The sequence below is a fragment of the Phoca vitulina genome, unplaced genomic scaffold (assembly GCF_004348235.1).
Source record: "Phoca vitulina isolate PV1807 unplaced genomic scaffold, GSC_HSeal_1.0 scaffold87, whole genome shotgun sequence".
Lineage (NCBI taxonomy): Eukaryota > Metazoa > Chordata > Mammalia > Carnivora > Phocidae > Phoca > Phoca vitulina.
In genome coordinates, this window is record NW_022589790.1 from 695,104 (window position 1) to 717,551 (window position 22,448).

General features: G+C 51.7%; 1 protein-coding gene across 2 annotated transcripts in view; it reads left to right on the forward strand.

Moving 5' to 3' along the window:
• The window catches only part of RASGEF1C (RasGEF domain family member 1C), a 56,547-nt gene that overhangs the window by 27,347 nt on the left and 6,752 nt on the right, over window positions 1-22,448 (forward strand). For both annotated transcript variants that reach the window (XM_032395754.1, XM_032395755.1), the window contains 8 exons: window positions 3,609-3,809; window positions 4,872-4,946; window positions 13,206-13,295; window positions 14,843-14,945; window positions 15,448-15,527; window positions 15,610-15,705; window positions 20,240-20,335; window positions 22,075-22,198. In XM_032395754.1, coding sequence (XP_032251645.1) covers window positions 3,609-3,809; window positions 4,872-4,946; window positions 13,206-13,295; window positions 14,843-14,945; window positions 15,448-15,527; window positions 15,610-15,705; window positions 20,240-20,335; window positions 22,075-22,198 — 865 coding nt within the window. The remainder of the gene's footprint in view (window positions 1-3,608; window positions 3,810-4,871; window positions 4,947-13,205; window positions 13,296-14,842; window positions 14,946-15,447; window positions 15,528-15,609; window positions 15,706-20,239; window positions 20,336-22,074; window positions 22,199-22,448) is intronic.

The window sequence follows — 22,448 nt, forward strand, 5'->3', positions numbered from 1 at the left end:
TGCAGTGAAGAGTTCCTGAAGTCACGTGTGTTCTTATTTCGGCACTTGGTGAGCTGTGACGGGGAACGAATTATTTCCAAAATTCAGGAGATGTGGGGCTTATTTTTAACTTGTATGGAGTTTTTATTGTGGAACATTTCAAGCATACACAAAAACAGAGAATAACAACCCTGAGCTCCCATGTATTTGCCACCTAGGCTCAACAATTATCAACATTTTGCCAAATTCACTTCTTCTCTCCCTCCACCCATTTCCCCCTCCCTCCAAATTATTTTTAACCATTATATCTTTAGCTCCAAGAATATTTCAGCATTTTCCTGTAACAGGTTTCTCACACAGGGACCAGATCAAATGATGTAAAGTGCGGTGCCCAAGTCAGTGAAATGAACACGAGCATTCTCAGAGCTGTGTGTCTTTGGGCCAGTTCCTTAACCTCTCTGAGCCCTCAATGTCTGTCTATAAGGAGGGAGGGTGATAAGGGCTGTGAGATAACAGTGGGGCTCAGGGAAGAAGAGGAAACAGCACAGGGCCAGGGCCAAGGGGGCTTCCCCATCAGAGCGCCGTGAAAGGTGACACCTCCTCTTACGTGCTGTTCCCTCCCCTGAACCCTCATGATCTCCCTGCACTGCCTGCCACCTCTCAGCATCTGGGAACAAAAGGCCAGAGAGGAGCTGGAAAGGCCCTTCTCCATGACTGAACATGGCCACGGCATCAGGATACTTGTTTGGGGCCACTCCGTGCTAGCCTGGGCACCCTGCCTGGGAGGGGCTACCCGTAGGTTGGACTCAGCAGTTTTGGCTCAGGGAAGCCAGTGCTGGGGCTGAGGGGGAAGCCAGGGGAGGCCCAGAGGCCACAGCTCCAGTAAAGGAGACAGGACAGGAGGACCCGTGTGCCCTGGCCACACCCATCTGGGGCGGCTGCAGAGGAAGCTGATACCACGGGCCCTCCCGGGGATGGCCTTGCTTTCCCATTCCCATGACTATCTGCTGGGCTCACGCTGCTGCCCTCGGAGGCTCCCCCCAGCCCCCCGCCCAAGGGCGCAGGGAGTGGAAAGCTAACACAGAGAAAAAACTGGTGGCAGGTGCAGAGCTCCTGCCTCTGCAGGGTGGGCTGAGCCCATTGCAAGTCACCCTGGGCTTGGCTCAGGTGGGATTTTCAAGAATTCCGAAGAACAGAGGCCCATGACTGTCCAGTCAGAGATGAGTTCTAACCATGAATGGCCAGGAGGCTCCTGGAGAGCCTTTGAACGACCTCTGTACTTGAAACCCAGGTCCATGTACACGTCAGGTGGCTCCGTGGAAATGGATGGCATTGGGCAGGCTATGAGGGGTGGAGCTCTCCGTGCCTGGAATGTGCCTTCCTGACAGGGACAAGGGACAGCCTCAACATTCTCAGAGCTGGGTCTCTGGGTCTGCTCAGACGTACCTAGATCTCCCAGCCTCTATCCACAAGGGTGTACGAATCATGAGAGAAGAACCAGCACACACCATCCCCCTATTCAGAGGGGTGCAGAAGATTCGGGAAAGAACCAACAGATGAACTTGAGGTTAACACCGCCGGGTGAATTCTAAAGGAATTAGCAAGCAGAAAAGGATCATCATTGGGAGTGAATATATTGGTTCAGTAGAAACAAGGCTTGAGAAATCATCTGCATATTTTTAAAATAGCGTAAGCCCGTGGTTCTATCAAACCCTAGGCACAGACACGCTGAGCCCTTGGCTTCAGGAGGGCTCTGCAGTCTACGCCGGCGAGGCTGACCAGCAGCTAGCAGCAGGTGAAGGCCATGGTCCTCCCGTCGGCGCATGTGTGTGAGCCCCTCCCGAGTCCTTCATGCTGTCATCTTCGTGGAGCTGGTAGTGCAGGGAGAGGAGGTACACAATCCCCCGATCCAGGCTTGGCCAAGGGTGTGAAGGAAGCCCGGTGCTCTGAGGTCACAAGCGTGAGAAGAACGTGCAGGAGAGAGCAGGCCCTCCCGGGGTCTCAGGGTGAGGGGCGGGGAAGGGGCCAAAGGGATGAAGGAGGGGGACAGGGGCCATGTGGAGGCCATCGAGTGTAGCCAGAGCTGACCTCAGGACCCCCAAGCCCCGCGGGGCTTCTGTCTTTGCAAAGGCACTGGGGATGCAGAGGTCAGACGTGCATTTTCAACAGACCACTCTGGCTGCAGAGTGGAGTGGAGAGAGGCCGGCGTGGATGCAGGGGGGCCCTCCGAGGACCTGCACCACAGAGACAAAGCATGGAAATCGCAGAAAGCGAAATGAGGAGGATCGGTGATGGCCAGGAGGGGAGACGGGGGCTTGAGGATGGCCGCAGGCCTGTGCGCAGGACACAGGTGCTCCGGGGGCTGAGACAGGGATGCGGACAGAGGAGGCAGCTCTGGGCAAGGGGGGCGAGACGGCCACTCGCACACATTGGGTCGAGGTGGCCCCTTGGCCATGTGGCTCTGCAGATCCGAGAAGAAGCTGTATGTGTAAGATGGATGTTGTCCACACAGACACTGAGTAACACTCTGGACATGACCCAGCTTACCCAGGGCCAAGGGACAGACTGAAGGGGAAGGGGGAGCCAGAGGAGATGGGGGCAGATCTCCAGCATGCAAGGACAGTGCAGACGAGCCTGCCAAGAGCCCGAGGCAGGAGGAACCGGAGACAGACCCAGCCTGAGACACGGCCCCGGGCTTTCCTGACAGGCTGAGTGAGGAGAGACATGGGGGGGCCGGTGCAGGTGTCGGGGCTCACAGGATGCACCCAGCTCCCTAGTTTCCCAGCACGCAAGTGAAGACCTGACAGGCAGCGTGCTGACCACACTCTTGGACCCCACAGAGCTGAGAGGGGCTGTTCCTTCTGCAGGCAGTGGACGGAAGAGTTGGACCTCAGTTTACCCACATACCGTCCTGCTCAGCAGTGGGCCTGGCCCCCACGGCTCTGGGAGCAAGAGCTAGGGTTCGGGTTTGGGCAGGATTAGCAGTTTCCTGTCCTGATTCCCGTGTCCTGAAGGCTCTGCCCGTGGCCACTTGAGAGAGTAGCACTTCCGTGAGCGGCAGGTGGATGCCGACTCGGTCACCAGAGCTCTGGGCACCAACAGCCCCCAGGAGCCCTGTCAGACTTAAGGAAGTGTGAAGCCCCCCGTGCACACTCAGCCCAGCTAGCCAGATGCCCCACCTGCAAAATGCTGCTGGATCTGTGTGTTTCAAAGCAGCGTGAAGAGAGCACACATCTTCTATCTGACTACTGACCACCCGCCATCCTCCCAGGCCTCTGGGGCCGCAGGGCACCCCACCCGCCTGCCTGAGGGCTCATCGCTGCCTGGACGCCAGGCCCCAGACACCCGCCCCTGCTCCGGAGCCAGCTCCTCGGCTTGTGGGGCCTGAATCACCTCGGGGGTGGGGGGGGCATCATGGCCTTTCTTCCCTGCACCCCATCCAGGGCAGCCCAAAGTAAGCATGCATCTGTCCGAGCTGCGCGGTGAGACACTTCTGTCCACATGCCCAGGGTGGGGACAGGGCCGGGCACCGCTCGCCATCGCTCACATCCCGGCCGGCCCAGAGCCTCAGATGCTAGACGTGCTCAGGCCTGCGCTCCTCTCTTTCCGCCCCCCCCCCCCCCCCCCAGGCATACCGAAAGAGGATGCACCAAGTCCTGCAGGCTCTGCACCAGAAGCTGGCCGCTCAGGGCCAGGGCCCGGAAGGCCTGCTGGGTGCCGACAAGCCCATCTCCTACAGGGCCAAGCCGCCGGCCTCCATCCACCGGGAGCTCCTCGGCGTCTGCAGTGACCCCTACACTCTGGCCCAGCAGCTGACCCACGTGGAGCTGGTGAGCAGGCCTGTGCCATCCTCTAGCCAGACCCAGAGCCGGGGAACAACTGAGAACCGGCCATCCCCGGCACCCCGCCTTGTGTCCGCATCACCCAGGGCTCGAGCCTGTCCCAGCAGGGCCAGCCGGGCACCTCCAGGACACCCTGGCTCTGGAACAGTCTCTCGCCATTCCAGCGGGAGGCCTGCCCGGCTTGGACTCTTGGCCTCCCTGAGAGTCTGGGCCCGGGACAGAGGAACTGGGTTCAAATGCTGGCTCTGGTACCACCTGCCGTGTGAGCTTCCCCCCACTAGTGCCTTCCCTACCAGGGCCTCAGTTTCCCCATCCAGGACTCACAGACATGCTGCACCCCCCACAGCCTCCCAGAGAAGTGCAGGTAGGCCTTCCTGCGTGTGAAGGGGACACCCCAGCCTAGCCTCCAGCAGGTTGGGTTCCTTGTAGATGCAGAGGGGCCAAGGGGCCTGCCCCAGAGAGAGGGGAGGTGGGGAGTAGGTTTCTTCTCTTTTAAACCCTCCCCCATTCATGGCTCCCTTACTTTCTGGCACTATACTCAGAACTTAACATGCACCATCTCATTCCATCTTCCCTCACCCAGCCAGGGAGGTGCTATTATGATTCCCTTTGCACCAATGAGGAAACTAAGGTCCAGAGAGGCTAAGAGACTTGCCTGAAGTCACCAGAAAGAACAGAGCCAGAATTTGATTCTGACCCATACCTCCCCTGGAGGGAGCAGGTCACTTCAATGGCCCAGTTTTGAGCCTGGTTTCCTGGGTATAACCCCTCCCAAGCATGCCCTGTGGGGACCTTGCCTCCTGCCCCCATGAACTTCGGCAGCCCCTGGGCATGGGAAAAGAGGGGTGCCTCCTTCAGGATGGTTTCAGGCTCTGTGACAACCCAGAATGGGGGTGCGGAGCCCTAGTGAGCAGGGCAGGTGTCCAGAGACCGTCCTGGGTGGGCTGAGAGGTAGGGAGCCCGCAGGAGCACCATGCCAGGCCCCGGGTGGGCACCCCCCCTCCCCGCACCTGCCCCCTTTCCCAACTCCTCTTCTCCCTTCTGGTGCAGGAACGGCTGCGGCACATCGGGCCTGAGGAGTTTGTCCAGGCTTTTGTGAACAAGGACCCTTTGGCCAGCACAAAGGTAGAAGGCCCTTGGACAGGCTGTCCCACCAGCGACCCCCGCCCACTGGCCTGTCTGGGGAATTCGGAGGTGCCCGGAGCAGAGCAGATGGGCTTTCAGGGGCTGCGTCCACTCCACCCGTGCCCCTCCAGCCAAACAACCCCGAGTCCTGGGGAAGCAGGCTGGTCACCCACCCAGCGAGGGCGGAGGGCGGGGGTGGGCGTGGAACCGAGGCCCGGGGTGCGAAGGACAGTGGAGCGTGCCCCAGGCGCTCTCCAAACCCCCAAGCTCTCCCAGCGCGTTTCAGTGGGCGCTGGTGCCCTCCAGCGGCCACCCGGGGTAGCGCGCGCACTAGTGCGCGCCGCCCAGGAAAGCTAAGGGCGCTCTTCCCCTAACTGGTGCGGTGGCCCCCGGGCCACGGACTGTGGACCGCGTCCACGCACGGGATTTCGGGTTTGTCCCTCTTCTGTCAGAGCCCAACCAGTAGGATGTCTGGTGCTTATCACCGGGTGCAATTCAAATCAGAACTGGAAACATTGTTGTCTTCTGCCCTCTGGTGTAATGAAATAAGAGCAACTAAATATGAGTGCATTTTCACCTCTCAGATAAGCAAAGATAAAGCATCGTGGGTGTGTAGGGAAAGACACACTTTCATACATGGCTGGTGCAGGGGGGATTGGCACAGCGGCTTTGGGGGGGTGCAGTTCACAATAGCATCAACGCTTGAAATGTACACCCTTGACCTCAACTTTACCCGCCTAATAATTTATCCTAGGGATATACACACCCTATGTACACAGAGATGTATGCATAGAGATATTTGGGATATACTGTGGCTATTATGGCCAAAGGCTGGAAGCAACCTACCTTAGCACCCACAGGGACTTAATTACAAATTACAGTACGTCCACACATGGAATGCTATGCATCTATTACAAAGAATAAGAGTGGCTAGAAGTAGAGAATAATCACCCAGATCCATTATAGAGAGAGAAAAAAAAATCTAGAGTGAAGAGCAGTGACGAAGAGGATGTGGCCATTTGTGTAACAACAAAAGGAGGGAGCGTAATACCTGTCTGTTTGCACAACGCATGCGTGTAGACAATCTCTAGGAATACTGAGTACTCTTGGGATCCCTGCTTGAGGGTGGGGGTTGGAGTGGCAAGGAGACTCGGCCACTCTCAGCGAGTTGTTCTTATGTTTGGTTTTGGTTTTTGGCCATCTCCAAGAATTACTTTTTTATTGTGAAGTACATCAGATGACCCGTGACCTCTGTTCACCCACTCTACGGTAGATGAACATTTGTGGTTGTTTCCAGCCTCTTGTTATTATAGATACTGCTGCTATGAACATTCTTACACGTTTCCAGGTACATCAGTGCATATTTTTCTAGGGCATCAGTTCTCAAATGATTTGGTCTTAGGACCCCTTTATACTCCTAAAAGTTATCAAGGACCCCAAAGAACTTTTGGTTATGTAGATTGTATCTACCAATATCCATCATATTAGCCATTAAAACCATAACTTTTAAAGATATTTATTTATTCAAAATAGCAATAATAACATATCACATGTTCACATCGGTAACATATTTTATGGAAATAACTAGATTTTCTGAAGTAAAAAAATTACTGGGAAGAGTGACATTGCTTTACTGTATTTTTATAAATCTCTTTAATGACCAGTGTAACAAAAAGACAGCTGGATTCTCTTATCTGCTTCTGCATTCAATCTCTTGACATACATTATTTGGGTTGAAAAATCCAACATCTCACAAATATGTAGTTGGAAAAGGGAAGAGTATTTTACATTATTTTCAGATAAGTGAATATTTTTCTTTGATACTATGCTAAAACTCAGCAGGTGGTAGTGTTTTTTAAGATTAGTTGCAGTTTGGAATCTGAAAATGTTATCAGTGGACTTTCTGTGCTCTGTTGCATTTAAATCTGTTGGTCCATCTTGCATCTTAATGGATCTTTTGCCCATGTGTGATTTTATAACATCATACGTTGGTCATTTGGAAAATATGAGTTCTCTGAACCAGGCAGATCTTCCAAATGTTGGTGCATTTCATTATACGATATTTTAAAACCATATCCACTAATATCACTACTGATCTCATCCTTGCAAAAAAGCCCTTGCATATTGGGAAACTGTCAAGGTCATAGACGGGGATACATGTCTTATAAGTTCCCAATTCTCTCTTGAAACCTTGAATTTTATCAGTGACAACAAATACTATCAATTACTTCCTTGAAGTGACAGGCTCATTTTGTTGATTTTCAAGAAAATATCAACTGGGGTGCCTGGGTGGCTCAGTCGGTTAAGCATCTGACTTCAGCTCAGGTCATGGTCTCAGGATCCTGGGATCGAGTCCCATGTCGGGCTCTGCGCTCAGCTCTCCTTCTGCCCCTCCCCCTGTTCGTGCTCACTCCCTCTCTCATATAAATAAATAAAATCTTTAAAAAATATATCAACCAACTACTGAAGTCTGAAAAAACCATAGTTGGTCAGTCCTTCTTTTGAGTAGAAATGGTGTTCCATGAGAAAAGTAGCCAGTTCTGCTCACAAGTCACACTAATGTTTTTCCTCAAACCTGACTTCTGTATGCCCCAGAAATGCTTTTGTGTACCGTTCCATCCCACAGAATACCAAAAAGATATGTGCACAAGATTGAGATTTATTTTTTTAAGATTTTTATTTATTTATTTGCCAGAGAGAGAGCACAAGCAGGGGGAGCGGCAGGCGGAGGCAGAGGGAGAAGCGGGCTTCCCGCTGAGCGAGGAGCCCGATACGGGACTCGATCCCAGGACCCTGGGATCATGACCTGAGCTGAAGGCAGATGCTTAACGGACTGGGCCACCCAGGCATCCCAAGATTGAGGTTCAATAAAATTGAATATTTCACCTCCTCGAGGACTTGCTGAAGTCACACTCCACATTTTTCTTTGACTAGAAACGTGTGATAGTGAAGAACACAATGACCATGAGTATGGTTTGGTGACTCTGTTTGTTTGGGACTAAGGGGGGTGCAATTTCACCCACTAGTCTTTCACACATCAGTGCAAATGTCAACACAATGAAAAGACAATGACGTTGTATGAACACGAAACTAGTTGTGCCCTTGGAGAACTGTCACTCTACAATATACCCAGGAGGGAAATGACTGTCAGGATCAGGGCTGGTGAGGCTGCCCGCAAGAAAGTAATCTTGCTCTGCATCCTAAGTGACACTTGAAATCGTCAGACTTCCAAATGTTTGTCAAACTGTTCAAGGGAGCATCTTCTCATGTGTCTTGGACATTCCTATTTTCTCTTCTATGAAATTCCTGTCACCCAGTTTCCTATTGGTGGTTTGGCTTTTTCTTAAGGATTTTAAAGAGGTTTTTTGGTAAGCTTTAAAAAAACATTTGTACTAGATGACTATCCTTTGTCAGGTGAACCGCAAATTTTCTCCTTTTTTTTTTTTTTTTTTTTTGCTTTTCATTCTCATTATTCTTTGGATGAGAAGGTGTTTTTAATTTTAACGTAGTTGGAAAAAAATATTTTAACCTAGTCAAATTTATTAACCTTTTCCTTTATGTTTTTTTTTGGGGGGGTGTGGGGGAGGTAAGAAATCCCTCCCTACTCCCTACCCAGGTCATAAAGATAATCTCTGATGTTTTCTTCAAGAAGTTTTAATATTTTGTCCTTCACGTTTAAGCCTTGGATTTGAAATTCACTTTGTGGCTATGGCTTGAGGTGGAGATCCATGTTCATGGTTTTCCACACAAATAGCAAGTGTTCCTGCACCATTATTTATATATTGTCTTGCCTGCCTATACGCCCTGACAGTTCCATCACTGTCATATGCCAGGTTTGATCTACACGTGTAGATGTCTGTTCTGTCCACTGGTCAGTTTTCCTATCTCTGCGTCAATATACATTGTCTTCATTATTATGGTTGTATACTTGGGTTTTTTTCTCCCTATCTGGTGAAACAAACCCTCCTGTTCTTTAGGAGTGGTTTGGCCATTCTTGGCCCTTTATTTTTCTATTTGAAATCTTATAACCCTTGCCAAATTCAGTGAAAACCCTACTGGGATTTTTGTTAGAATATATGGAATATGGACCAATTTGGGAAGAATTTTCATCTTCATGATACCTAGTCCCCCAACCCATACAAATGGTGTGTCCTGCCATTTACTTAGATCTACTTCATAATACCTTTCTAATGTTTTATAACTATCTCCATAAAAATATTACAGATTTAGTTAGATTTTTCATTCTCATTATTCTTTGGATGAGAAGGTGTTTTTAATTTTAACCTAGTTGGAAAAAAATTTTTTTAACCTAGTCAAATTTACTAACCTTTCCATTTATGTTTTTTTGGGGGGGTGCAGAATGCATATTTTTGCTATTATTTATGGCATCTTCTATTGTACTTATTTCTGAACTGCTTGTGTAGTTTAAGGAATGTCTTTAACTTTTGCATATCAACTTTGTATCTGATGATATTGTACGTTCTTCTTAATTCTAATAGTGTCTCTGTGTTCTTTGGTGTTTTTCACATAAACAGTTACATCATCTGGGAATAATGACACTTTTGCTCCTTCTTTTCCAATCCTTATTCTTTTTTTTAAAGATTTTATTTATTTGAGAGAGACAGAGAGAGAAAGTGAGAGAGCACAAGCAGGGTGAGGGGCAGAAGGAGAAGCAGACTCCACTGAGCAGGGAGCCTGATGCGGGGCTCGATCCCAGGACTCTGGGATCATGACCTGGGCTGAAGGCAGATGCTTAACCGACTGAGCCACTCAGGCGCCCCTCCAGTCCTTATTCTTTTTATTTCTAGGGTAGTCATACAAAGAATCCTCCACTGATATGAGATGGACATGAATGACAGATGGGTCCTGTTTTTTAATTCTCTGAAATGTTGGGATTACTAGTTATTGCAGAATAACCCCGCTAAGTCTGACCAATAGAATTTCTTTTTCTTGTGTATTGTGCTAACTAGCACCTCTGGCAAAACGTTAAATAGAAGTGTTGCTAGCAGGCATTCTTCTTTTGTCCTGATTTTAAACGGTGCTTTTAACATGTCATAGTAGAGTATGATGTTTGCTATGAGATTTCTTTTTTTTTTTAGATGCCCATTATCAGCTCAAGGAAGTCCCCTGGTCCTACTTTGCTGAGAGTTCTTATCATAAATGGTTGTTGCATTTTATTGACTACTTTTTCTGGGTCTATTAACCTTATGTTCTCTTCCCTTTTAAACTGTTAAGTGATTACTTATACAGTAGTCCCCCTCCTTATCCGTGGGGTATATGTTCCCAAACCCCCCAGTGGATACCTGAAACCATGGATGGTACTGAACTCTGTATATACTACATTTTTTCCTATACACACGTACTTATGATAAAGTTTATAAATCAGGCATGGTAAGACATTAACAACAATAACTCATAAGCAAATAGAACAATTACAACAATATACTCTAATAAAAGTTATGTGTATGTGGCCTCTCTCTCTCAAAATATCTTATTACACTGTACTCACCCTTCTCCCTGTGATGATAAGATGCCTACAGGATGAGATGAAGTGAGGTGAATGACATAGGCACTGTGATGTAGCATTAGACTACTACTGATCATCCTACTTCTGGACCATGGTTGATGGCAGGTAATTGAAACCATGGACAACAAACCACAGATAAGGGGGGAACTATTGTATTCGTCGGTTTCTTTCTTTTTCAATGTCAAGCCAACCTTGCATTTCTGGGATAAATGAAACTGGGTCGTGATCCTTATATTTTTCATACATCCTTAGGCTCAGTTTGCTCTTGTTTTGTTTAGGATTTCTGTAACTATAATCATGCGATTGACTTGTCATTTTCCTTTCTGTCCCTGTTCTTGTCTCATCTTTGTTTTCTCTCTCCCTGTTCTCTGTTCTGTGTGAATGACCAAATTACCTGTTCCTGGACCGTTGGTAGAATTTGCCAGTGAAACCATCCGAGCCTGGTATTTCCTTTTAGGGAAGACTTTTATGTGCCCATTCAAGATTTTCCTTGTTTTGGTAATTATAGGACTATTTAGGCTTTCTATTTCTTCTTTACTGTACTTTTTAATTTATATTTTTCCAGAAATTTGACTCAGTCCTCTTAAGTTTTCACATTTATAGACACAAAGTTATTCACAATACTCTCTAGTTATCTTTTCAATTTTGTCATATTCATATTCACCTCTAATATTCTTTGTATTTACTTCTCTGTTTCTTCATCAATCTTGCTAAACATTCATCAATTTTATTAGTCTTTTCAAATAAAGAGCTGGCTTTGTTGATTCTATATGTTGTATCTTTCTTTACTATTTCATTTTTTTCTTTAATCTTTATTATTTCCCTCCATCTGCTTTCTTTGGATTCTTTCTGTGTTATTCTTTTTCTAATTTTTTAAGTTGGATGCTCAGCCCATTTTCATCCTTTCTTCCATCCTAATAAAAGTATAGTGCTTGCTTTGGCAGCACATATACCATCCTAATAAAAGTAGGAAAGACTATTCATTTCTTTCTAAGTATATTTTTTATTTGCACCGTCAAAATTTTGTTTTTCAGTATTCTCATTATAATTTCCATGATGATTTCATCTTTGACCCATAGATTATTTTAAAATGTGTTTTTACATTTCTGACTATTTGAAAAGAATACACATTCTCATATGATTGAGTGCAGGCAGGCTTCCATACTTGTCTGTTAATTCAACTATGTAAATTGTGCTGCTCAGATTTATATTTATACTGGTTTTTTAATCTCCACAATCTATGAATTGCTGACCTTATGTTAAAATCTTCCACTGTGGCAGTAAATTTGATTTCTCCCTATAAAGGAGTTTACCTTTCTGACTTTCTTTGCCTCCATATTTTGAAGCTATGTTGTTAGGCACAGGCGAGTTTAAATTTGTGACATATTCACGATTAATCAAACCTTTTATCATTATGTGGTTCCCTTTGAATCTCCTCTGATGCTTTTTGCCTTAGAGTCTTTTTTTTTTTTTTTTTTTTTTTGCCTTAACATCTATTTTGTCGGGGTGCTAGGGTGGCTTAGTCGTTAAGCGTCTGCCTTCGGCTCAAGTCATGATCCCAGGGTCCTGGGATTGAGTCCCGCATTGGGCTCCCTGCTCAGCGGGAAGCCTGCTTCTCCCTCTCCCACTCCCCCTGCTTGTGTTCCCTCTCTCGTGTTCTCTTTCTCTGTCAAATAAATAAATAAAATCTTTTTTAAAAATCTATTTTGTCTAATATTAGTATAGCTATGTGATATTCATCATATATATTTTTCAATTTTTTCATGTATATCTTTGGGCTTGGGGTGTGTCTCTTGAAAATAGCAAGTAGCCGGAGTTTTAAAATTACAGCAGTTGTAATTACCGATTTACGTGGATTCTGTGCATCCTTTGCTTATCTTCCCACACCTTCCCTGTCTTTTCTCCTCCTTACTTTACTTCTTTTGGATTAATAGATCCCTCATTCCATCTTCCCCTCTACTTACTGAAGGTCATACTGGCCATTTCAACATGGATATTTAAGTTAACTTAAGTTTAATCTTTTAAACTCTCATGCATTTTATGCAGTTGAATATTCTACCTCAATTGAAAAATTACATTTCCAAAGGATATTTTATGGCATATGAAAAGGTTCATATGGAAAAACATGACTCCTGTCTAGGTGCAGCTTATCTAACACATATTTTCTCCTTAGGGCACTTCACAGCCCTCGTGTGCTTAGGAACTACAGCTCTGTGCTTGGAGCCGCTCTAAGCAGGGGACTCACCATCACACTGAATAGATCACAAAAAAAGACAGTTGTTCACACAGTATGGGAGCTGAAACGAGAAGGCACGTTGTCACTTAGCTCAGCCTCAGCTGGGAACATACCAGCGCTTTGGGTGACTCCGATTTTTTGCCACTCTGCACAGATCCATGAATGACAGTGAAAGAGACATGAGTAGTGATTTGGGGTTACAAATGCATTTTGAGAAAGCAGACAGATTCACAAATATAGAATCTATAAATAATGAGAATCAACTGTGTGTGGGGGTGTGTATATACATACGTACTTACATATAGATATCATATTAAATGACATCTTTGAATGTATAGAAAAAAGACTGGAAGGATACACATCAAATCTTGGGTATTTGTGGATGGTTTTGAGGTCTCAGCATTTTTCAGATGATCTATAAGAATGATCGATGAACTGACTTCATGTTCCCAAAGTTATTGACAAAGACTGAGTGTGGTCCTTGTGTCTTTCCTAGCCTTGTTTCGGTGACAAGACTAACAATCTGGAGGCTTACGTGAAATGGTTCAACAGACTGTGCTACCTCGTGGCCACTGAGATCTGCATGGTGGGTAGAAAGCTGGGGAGCATGACCGGCACAGCCAAAGGTGGCAGGGGTTGGGGAGAGCCAACCTGGGAGGGAACCAGAAGGGTATCTTGAGCCTGTCAGTATGCAAGCCCAGGATCAAGCTGGGCACCTCTCTGGGACAGCAGGTGTCACCCAGCTTGCCTGCAGTGACATTTCCCTCTGGGTAGAGCCTGGCATGGATCCACTGGACTCCGACATGGGCGTCAGAGACTGCCTGCTGAAGGTGTGAGAGGCAGTTTGCTGCTCGGCCAGGTGGATCTGCCCCCTCCATCTGTGCCTGTCGGCCTCGGGTGCCCTGACCTGCAGCCACACTGTGCTTGGCTCTCTCTGGATTTAGAGTAGAAATGACCCAACCTTTAAGCATTGGGAGATTATACATGCAAAGCCCAGGTCTCCAACTTCTCCCGGAAAGCAGGAAGACTTGTCAACGCTGGGCCAGAGGCACGTGTCACCAAGGCATGGTCCCTCGGGGCCAGACCCTGTCTACCCTCTTCTCTTCCTTGGAGTGTGGGGAGCCTCCTTGAAGCCCCCTCCCACCATCGGGTGAAGCCCTGGGACCATGTGTGTCGGGGAAAGATTGGAGGCAACACAGGTGCCAGGTTTTGCTGGCATTTTGCTCTCCGGGAGCAAATGCTGACATAGAAATTGGGATAAGAGAGAACGGGGCAAAGGCAGGGCCGTTCAGAAGGAGAAGCTGGTCTGTGATGCCTCAGCCTCTGGAGCGCTTCTGGCTGAGGGCCCGCAGCGGGTGGAAGGCTTGGCCTCTGTCCCCCTCCTTGCTCGGCCATCACTGTCACTGTGCAGGCTGCCCGGGAGGGACAGGAAGGACCTCAGGAGGGAGGCTTTCCCAAGGGGGTTTGGGCAGCATGTCTCACGCTTCTTGGTAAAGACCACTGCTGCGCAGAAGTAAGCAAGCAAGATCTGTATGGGAAGAACGCAAGGCTTCCAGAGGCCCCACCTGCTTCCTGCATTTCCATCTCTGGCCTGGCAGCTCAGAGGGGGCTTTGCTTGGGCAAAGCTGGATTGAACCCTCCCGGGAGCTGGGCAGTGCCTCAGTCCAGGACGGCCCAGGGGATGACATGGTTTGTTTGGAGCCATCGGAGAAGTCACAGTCCCAAGCGTGTGGCCATAAGCTGGGGATGAGGTCATGCAGTCATTCAACAGAAAGCAAGGGGGGGCTGCGCCAGTGACAGGGCCTGGGTCAGCGTGTGGCCCCAGTGTGGGGAGATCGAGCGTGGTGCACGGGGGGACAGGCGAGGGAGCGTGGAGGGTGCTGGAGCTGGACCCGGAGGGCGGGTTGGTGTCTTGAACACGACAGGAGGGTCCTCTGCCCCCGAAGTCCTGCCAGGCCCCACCTGAGCCCTCCAGGGCGGTGGGCTCTGCTGGGCCTGCCCAGGACGTGCCGAGACCCTGAGCCCTCGGGCTGCAGACTGCCCCAGCATCGAGCGTCTCGGCCGTGATGAGGGACTGGCCCCATGATGGGGTGGGGACGTGTCACCACTGAGGCTCGGGTGCTCTGTCCCCAGCCGGCCAAGAAGAAGCAGAGGGCCCAGGTGGTGGAGTTCTTCATCGACGTGGCCCGTGAATGCTTCAACATTGGCAACTTCAACTCTCTGATGGCCATCATCTGTGAGTAGGCCGGCAGGCCCCAGGCCTCGCTGGGAGCACCCCCAGAGAGGCTGGAGTGGGCACCCACGGCGGGAGGGGTGTGAGCCAGGGTGCTCCTCAGAGCAGGGCGGATGCTGCTGGGCCCGGAGGTCCTGGAGAGGTGCCCCCTTTGAGGCAAGCTTACCCTCCTCAGAGGGGCTTCGTGAGGACTTGGCCGTGTGTCCCTAGATCCAAGGAGTGCGGGGACCTAAAGCAGACCCTGGTCACCGTGTGGGGCCAGTGTGGTGGGGAGTGGGGCAGGGGCCTGCACACACAGCTGCCAGGCTCCCTGGGACACAGTGTCCACCAGCACCCACCCACCCATCCACCATCCAGCCGTCTGCAGCGGGCTCAGCCTCGGTCAGGGGCAGCCACCCCCAGGCCTCCTGCCCGAGGGAGTAAGCACTGTGCGGCCCAGAGATGCCCCCGGAGATGCCCCCCCCTGCCCCCCAACCCCCGCCCAGCTCAACCGTTCCTCTTGCAGCTGGCATGAACATGAGCCCCGTCTCTAGGCTGAAGAAAACCTGGGCCAAAGTGAAGACGGCCAAGTTTTTCATCCTCGAGGTGAGCAAGGCTGCTGGGCTGCCGGCTGGCCCTGGCCGACCCTGGGACGCAGCTGCCCACATGCCTCCCTGTCTCCTTCTAGCACCAGATGGACCCAACAGGGAATTTCTGCAACTACAGGACAGCGCTGCGGGGGGCAGCCCACCGCTCCCTGACCGCCCACAGCAGCCGGGAGAAGGTAGGTCAGAGGCTTGCCTGGCCTTCAGAGCTCCTCCCTACCCCGTACCTTGGCCCCGGGTGGGCTGCAGCAGAGAGCCAGGATGCAGACTCCAAGGTCACCTGGTCCAGCCCCCTGCTCTTCTGCAGCACCTGTATAGACAGCCATGCTCCTTGCATGCCTCTAAAATGGGGAACTCACCACCTCACAGGACAGATCAGCCCATACTCACGCAGCTCCCACTGGTAGGAAATGCTTCCTTACCGGACTGGGGTTGTCCTCTCTGGCTCTCTGGAGGGCCATGCAGAGGGAGGCTGCTCCCTCTTTTTTTTTTTTTTTTTAAGGATTTTTTTTTTTTTTTATTTATTTATTTATTTATTTATTGAGTGCACGCAAGCAGGGGGTGGGACAGGGGAGAGAGAATCCCAAGCCGAGTCCTCGCTGAGCACGGAGCCTGATGTGGGCCTCGATCGCACCCCCTTGAGACCATGCCCTGAGCCAAAATCCAGTCAGACGCTCAACTACCTGAGCCACCGGGCTCCCCACCACCACCGCCCAGGCTGTTCCTTTAGTGCCCCCCAGGCCCCCTCCTGCTTCCAGAGTCAACAGCCCAAGCTCCAGTCCCCTCCCCGCTTGGATCTCTTTGGTCCCTGAACAGTTTGATTTGTCAGATCAAATTGTTTCAGATCAAATGGTCTCTAAGTGCACAGGGTCTTCCACCACCTTACTCCAAATGCAAGACCTTCACTGATGGGGCCTCAGATCACAGCCACGGTTTTGACACTGAGTGAACCAAGCTTCTCCCTCACTAAAACTGCCTTTTCACAGGCTCTGTTCTTCTACATTTGCAGCGTGGGGGGGGGGGGGGTTAGGGGAGGGGTGTGCCTTCGCTGACCCTGATCGATTGTATTGGTCTCCCAAATTCTGGTGGCCTCCCACACCAGAAACTGCACCTCAGGATTGCAGCAAGCCTCTGACTTAGGACCTGTCACCAGCCTGGCAATTAGAGTGGTCATCTCCATGGGAAGAAACCACCGAGGCTTGCCGTGCCCTGTCCACCTGGTCTCTGGGCAGGAATATTGGTGGAATTAGTTCTCTGCCATGGTTTGTGCAGGTCTGTTTCCAGCCCGCGGGGTCGCAGAACAAGCTGCTTTTCTTGAAATTCAAAGTCACTCGGAATTAGACAGGATGGGCACCAGGGGTTAGTTCGGCTTGGGGAGCAGACCGAGACAGGCACACTTGTGCTCCCCGGGAGGCCTTCCAGCCCTGCACGCCCCGCCCAGCAGGGGGACTGCACACAGAGCCTGGCCGCACTGCTGGCCACATGCTCTGCAGCTGGCCTTTCCTGGTCGGGCTGTGAGCCCCTCGGCAACTCTGGGCCTGAGGTGGGTTCCGCCGGGGAGCAATATTCAGAGAGGCAAGACCTCAAAATCCAGGGCAGGCTTGCCTGTCCCCCTGGAAGCCAGGAAGCTGGAAAGCCAGAGCAGCAGGGACAGCGACCTGGCCTTATTGAGCACCTGCTACCCGAGGGCCACTTGACTCTGTCCCCGGCCCCGTTTAATTCTGACGACGACTGATGGAGTCTAGCAGGGCCATTTCCCAGATGAGAAGACGGAGTCTCAGAGAGGAATCTCACTGTCCCTTCACACAGCAAGTAGGCAGCAGGGCCAGGAATCAGACTTAGCCTCTCCGGCACACCACCGGGCTGCCTCCCGTTCCCGGGGCGCAGGTGCTGGGCAGCACTCACAGAGCTACTGACCTGTGGCCCAGGAGTGGGACTGCGGCGTGGGGTATACAGAGCTGACTGCAGCTTTTGGGCTGAGCTGTCAACTGCGACAACTGGCTTTTCCTCCATCCGTGCTGGCCAGGTGGCCGTGGGGCAGACTGGGCTGCCCTGTTCCTGGTGCCCATCCTGTCCAATTCCGAGTGACTTTGAATTTCAAGAAAAGCAGCTTGTTCTGCGACCCCGCGGGCTGGAAACAGACCTGCGCAAACCATGGCAGAGAACTAATTCCACCAATATCCCTGCCCAGAGACCAGGCAGACAGGGCACGGCAAGCCTCGGTGGTTTCTTCCCATGGAGATGACCACTCTAATTGCCAGGCTGGTGACAGGTCCTAAGTCAGAGGCTCGCTGCAATCCCGAGGTGCAGTTTCTGGTGTGGGAAAGGCTGAGCGCCCTTCCAGCTCAGGGGTGCGGGGATGCCGTGGTTTAGGTCTGGGGCTAGAGGTGAGTGATTTACGGAGCTGTGCATTCATTTCATTTCGCTGCATTCTCCTCTAACTTCCAAAGAGATATGGACCATCAGCTGGGCCCACAGGAGGTGCTTCATCAATGGGTGGGAGACTGGAGGATGGATGGTTGGGTGGATAGAAGGATAGAAAGATGGAAGGAAGGAAGGAAGGAAGGAAGGAAGGAAAAGAAGGATGCTTGCAGATGTTCTCGCAATTCCCGGCTGCCCCAGCTGAAATTTGGAGGCCAAGAGGCTCCAGTGGCCATGGCATTCTATGCTTTCTTCCTGCCTGCCCCTCTCCTCCCATCTCTGTGATGGGGCCCACTCCACACTGGCTTCTTCAGATGACCCCCAGATGGAACTGCTAGCTCCAGAAAGCAAGGGCAGTGGGTTACAGTCCTGCCAGCCAGGATGCTAAAGCCCGATGAGATGGTAGCCTGGACCCACGTGGACAGGCAGAAATGGTGAGAAGTTCTCAGACACGGAAAACGCTACCTCCCTGAGGACCAGCCCCAGTGCCCAGTGTCTAGGAAGACTGCTCCGGGCCCCTGAGGAGCTGTCTCTGTCCACAGAGTCCCACTGCCCTTAATCTCCTCCCTGTCTTGGCCCATCTCCCCATTCCAACCCAGTGCAACCATCATGCACCGACCCTGGGCCTGGGGCTCAGCACCAGCGGTGGGGGGTGGGGGAGATGCACAGAGACCACCCACCCTCCTGGCACAGTGAGGAAGCCAGCAGGACAGGGGCTCTGGAGCCAAGCCACCTGGGTCCTAGTCCTGCCTCTTGGTACTTATTGCTGTGTGAGCTTTTGTGAGTTGCTTAACCTCTCTGGGTCTCGGCTTCTTGTCATAAGGTGGGGTAATAGAGCCCTGCTTCACAGAACTTGCTGGGAATGAAACTCTGATCCCCGTGCGTGGAATATTTGGTACAGTGAAGCCCTCAGGCCCACCACCCCTCGGTCCTGGACGAACCAGGCAACTGGTCTCCCCGCTTAATCTGACTCAGGTCCCAGCCCCAGTGTTCACTCACGGGGTGACCTTGGGCCAGGCCCTGCTCTCTGTGGGCCTCAGTCTCCCATCCGCCCTGCCCCGCCGAGCCGTCCATACTGTACTGAGCTTCTGTACTGAGCAGTGTGCATGCCCAGGTCCTCACTTCAAAGGCCTTGTCAATTTGGGTGGCGGGCGGTGGCGGGGGGGTGGGGTGGAGAGCCAGAAACATCAGGGCCTGGCGCCTGGTCCCAAAGGTGATGGGCTGGAGGCTGCTCCTGGCTGGCCTAGCAGCAGGTGCGTAGCTCTGGAGCCCGAGGGCAGAGCAGGTGTATTAGTCCCTTGGGGCCGACGTACAAAGCACACCAACTGGGTGGCTTGGAACAATAGAAATGTATTATCTCCCGGGTCTGGAGGCCAGCTACCAAAGTCAAGGTTGTCAGGGCCATGCTCCCTCCAAAGGGTGCATCCTTCCTGGCCCCTTCCAGCTTCTGGTGGCCCCAGGTATTCCTTGGCCAGTGGCCAGTCCCTCCCGCCTCGGCCCCCATCTTTGCATGGCTCTCTTTGCTGCGTATGCCCAAATTGCCCTCTTTCCGCAAGGACCTCAGTCCCTAGAGTAGAGCTCATTACGCCCAGTGTGACCTCATCTTAACTCAGTCCCATCTGCAGAGACTATCTCCAAATAAGGTCCTGTTCACAGGCACTGGGGGTTAGGGTTCAAACGTATCTTTTGGGGGGCCACAGTTCAACCCACAGCAGCCAGCTCCCCGAGGGTTGTCTGAGCTGTCAGCAGTGTCCCTTCTCTAGGGGTCAGCAGTTGGCTTTTGTGCAGAGCACAAAGGGAGAAGCAAGGCATCCAGCAGTGACACACAGAGACCGCCGTCCTTCTCTGGCTGAGTTCAGAAGTCGGTCCCCTCAGGCACCGGAACAGGGATGCAACAGGATCGATCTCTAGCATCAGGCGTAAAATGACAAAGCCCTAAATACATATTTTAAAAAGTAGGCCACAGAACTGTGCAACACATGATTCACATTCCGTGTGTATTTAATGGCAGCCTCAGCATGCACCTGTATTCCTCCTGGAGCACTTGAACCAGGAAGGCCTAGGTCTGTGGATCCCGGATTGTGGGGACAAACTGCCACGCCCTCTCCCAGCAGGCGGTGGAAGAAATGTTCAAGGAGCATTGGGACCTTGCGTCTTTGATCCAGCCCCAACACAGGGGGAATGGCACCGTATACAGTAGGCGCTCAGTCGGCACTGGAGTCTGATGGGGCCTGGAAGGAAACAGTCTGGCCATTGCTGACTGAGGGCTGACTGGCGCCTTCTCCCTTCCAGATCGTCATTCCCTTCTTCAGCCTGCTCATCAAAGACATCTACTTCCTGAATGAGGGCTGCGCCAACCGCCTCCCCAATGGACACGTCAACTTTGAGGTAAGGTCCGAGGGCCTTGGACTGTCAAAGCCCCCAGGACAGGGGTGCTGGACTCATTAGTCCAGGGACTCGAGGCAGAGTGCTGCAGTTTACAAGACATCGGGGCGGAATTATCAGGGTCCCCCCACCCCACCCCTTCCACAGGAGGAGACTGAGGCTCATTGATCCCCCCACCGCCCACCCACCGGTGAGGCAGACTCATTTTCAGCCCTTGAAGAGCACCAGGCTAGGAGAAAGCCCCACAGACCCACAGTGACAACGGGCGAGGTGCTAGGATGGGGCACAGGGCATGGGCCAGGGGAGGCCTCCCACAGGAGGGCCCCTGAGCCCCCGAAGAGGTGGGCGGAGGTAAAGAAAGATTTCTACTCCCTCTGAAGACACTCACTGCCATCAGCTCGAGTGTCCCCTCCTCCAGGAAGCCCCCTTTGACCACCCAGACAGAGGGAGGCCTGTGCTCAGTGGGCTGTGCATTCCTCCCTCACAGCTCCTTAGAAACAAAGTCAGGCTGACCTCCCACATGGGACGACCTGGCACACATGTCTTGGAGTGGCCCGTGGGCTAGGCATGGTGGGGCCAAGGCCCAGGAGCCCTGAGAGCCCTGGGCAGTGAGAGCAAGTGGTCACTGAGTCAGACAAAGCATGCCATGCAGCGGTGGCATCCCCCAGTCTGCAGGAAGGACGAGGCTCTTCTCCCTGCAGAGGGCTGGTGCACCCTAGTGCTGGCTCCACCCAGCCTCCGACACCATGGGGCAGTCAGTCTGGGCTGGGCCCTGCTCCCTCTGTAAAGCGGGGCTTCAACCACAGCTGCCCTGCAGGTGTCCCTGACCGGGGGGGCCCCCACCCAACACCTGGGCCCTTTGGCCTGGAGCTGCGTGTGCTGTGGGGTCTCACACAGACACAGACACCCCAGCAGAGCTTCACGTGCCACAGGCAGGCCTGGTTACCCCTGAGCAGCCTGGGCGCTGCATGCCTGGGGCAGTCTGGGCTGGAGGTGACATGGAGGAGGCTGGGCTTGGGTGAGGCTGCAGGGGCCCGGGGGCCGGGGATCGCACTGTCCAGGAGCCTACACGTACCAGGTGTGGGAAGCCCTGTACTGGGCCCTTCTTGGACTGGTCCTCAGAACCGAGGCCGAGGGATCAAGCGATAAAAGGCAAGACTGCAAGGTGCTCGTGTGGCCCCAGATTTGGGGCCCAGGCAGTGGGGGCTGGAGCCGGCCACCAGGACTGATCTAAGGATGCCACAGAGGATAGTTCCCACCCAGGCATGACTTGGTGCTGCTATTTATTTAAAATCCTTCAAGTTAGCACCATTTTTTTTTAATTTAAATAAATTTACTTAAAGTTTACTTAAATAAAATTCTACTTAAATGGATTTACTTTAATCTTCCTTAAATACATTTATGTACATTTATCTGCATCATTCTCTAAATAAACAAACTTGTAAGGATAATCACAAAAATTAATAGAAGGAAACTAGAGTAATATTTACGTCTAGCTGAATGCACTGTCTGCTGCTGATGAGCCCTAGATGCTCTCTCCCCAGATTCCTCAGAGGGAATGAAGAGATACAGCAAACACCCAGCATTCCCGATGGGGGATTCTGTCATTTACTGCCTGGTGCTTCGCCCTGCCCTCCCCAGAGGTGGGCCTCCCTAGGAGAGATGAGTGGGGCTGGCCCACTCTTACAGGTGACCTCCAGGCACTGGGGCGCTCCCATTTTGTGTCTCTATGACCCTGGCAGAAATTCCTGGAGCTGGCCAAGCAGGTTGGAGAGTTCATCACATGGAAACAAGTGGAGTGTCCCTTTGAGCAAGACCCCAGCATCACCCACTACCTGCACACCGCTCCCATCTTCAGCGAGGATGGTAAGGTGGTCCCATGGCCTCTGTCACCCCCAGATCTCGGACTCTCGGGTGGTCTCTTAGTCGTATCTCCATTTGGGGCCCCTGCTCTGAGCAGGATGCACCATGCCCATGTTTCCTGGATCTGAGAGGGAGCAGAGAAGGCTGCGTCCCCCGGCTGGATGGTTGCCACCCCCAGAGCACAAGACAGGGCCCAAGGAGCTGCAGGTTGGGACCTCAAGGGTCCCCAGGGCCAGGCTTCCCCTTGGACACA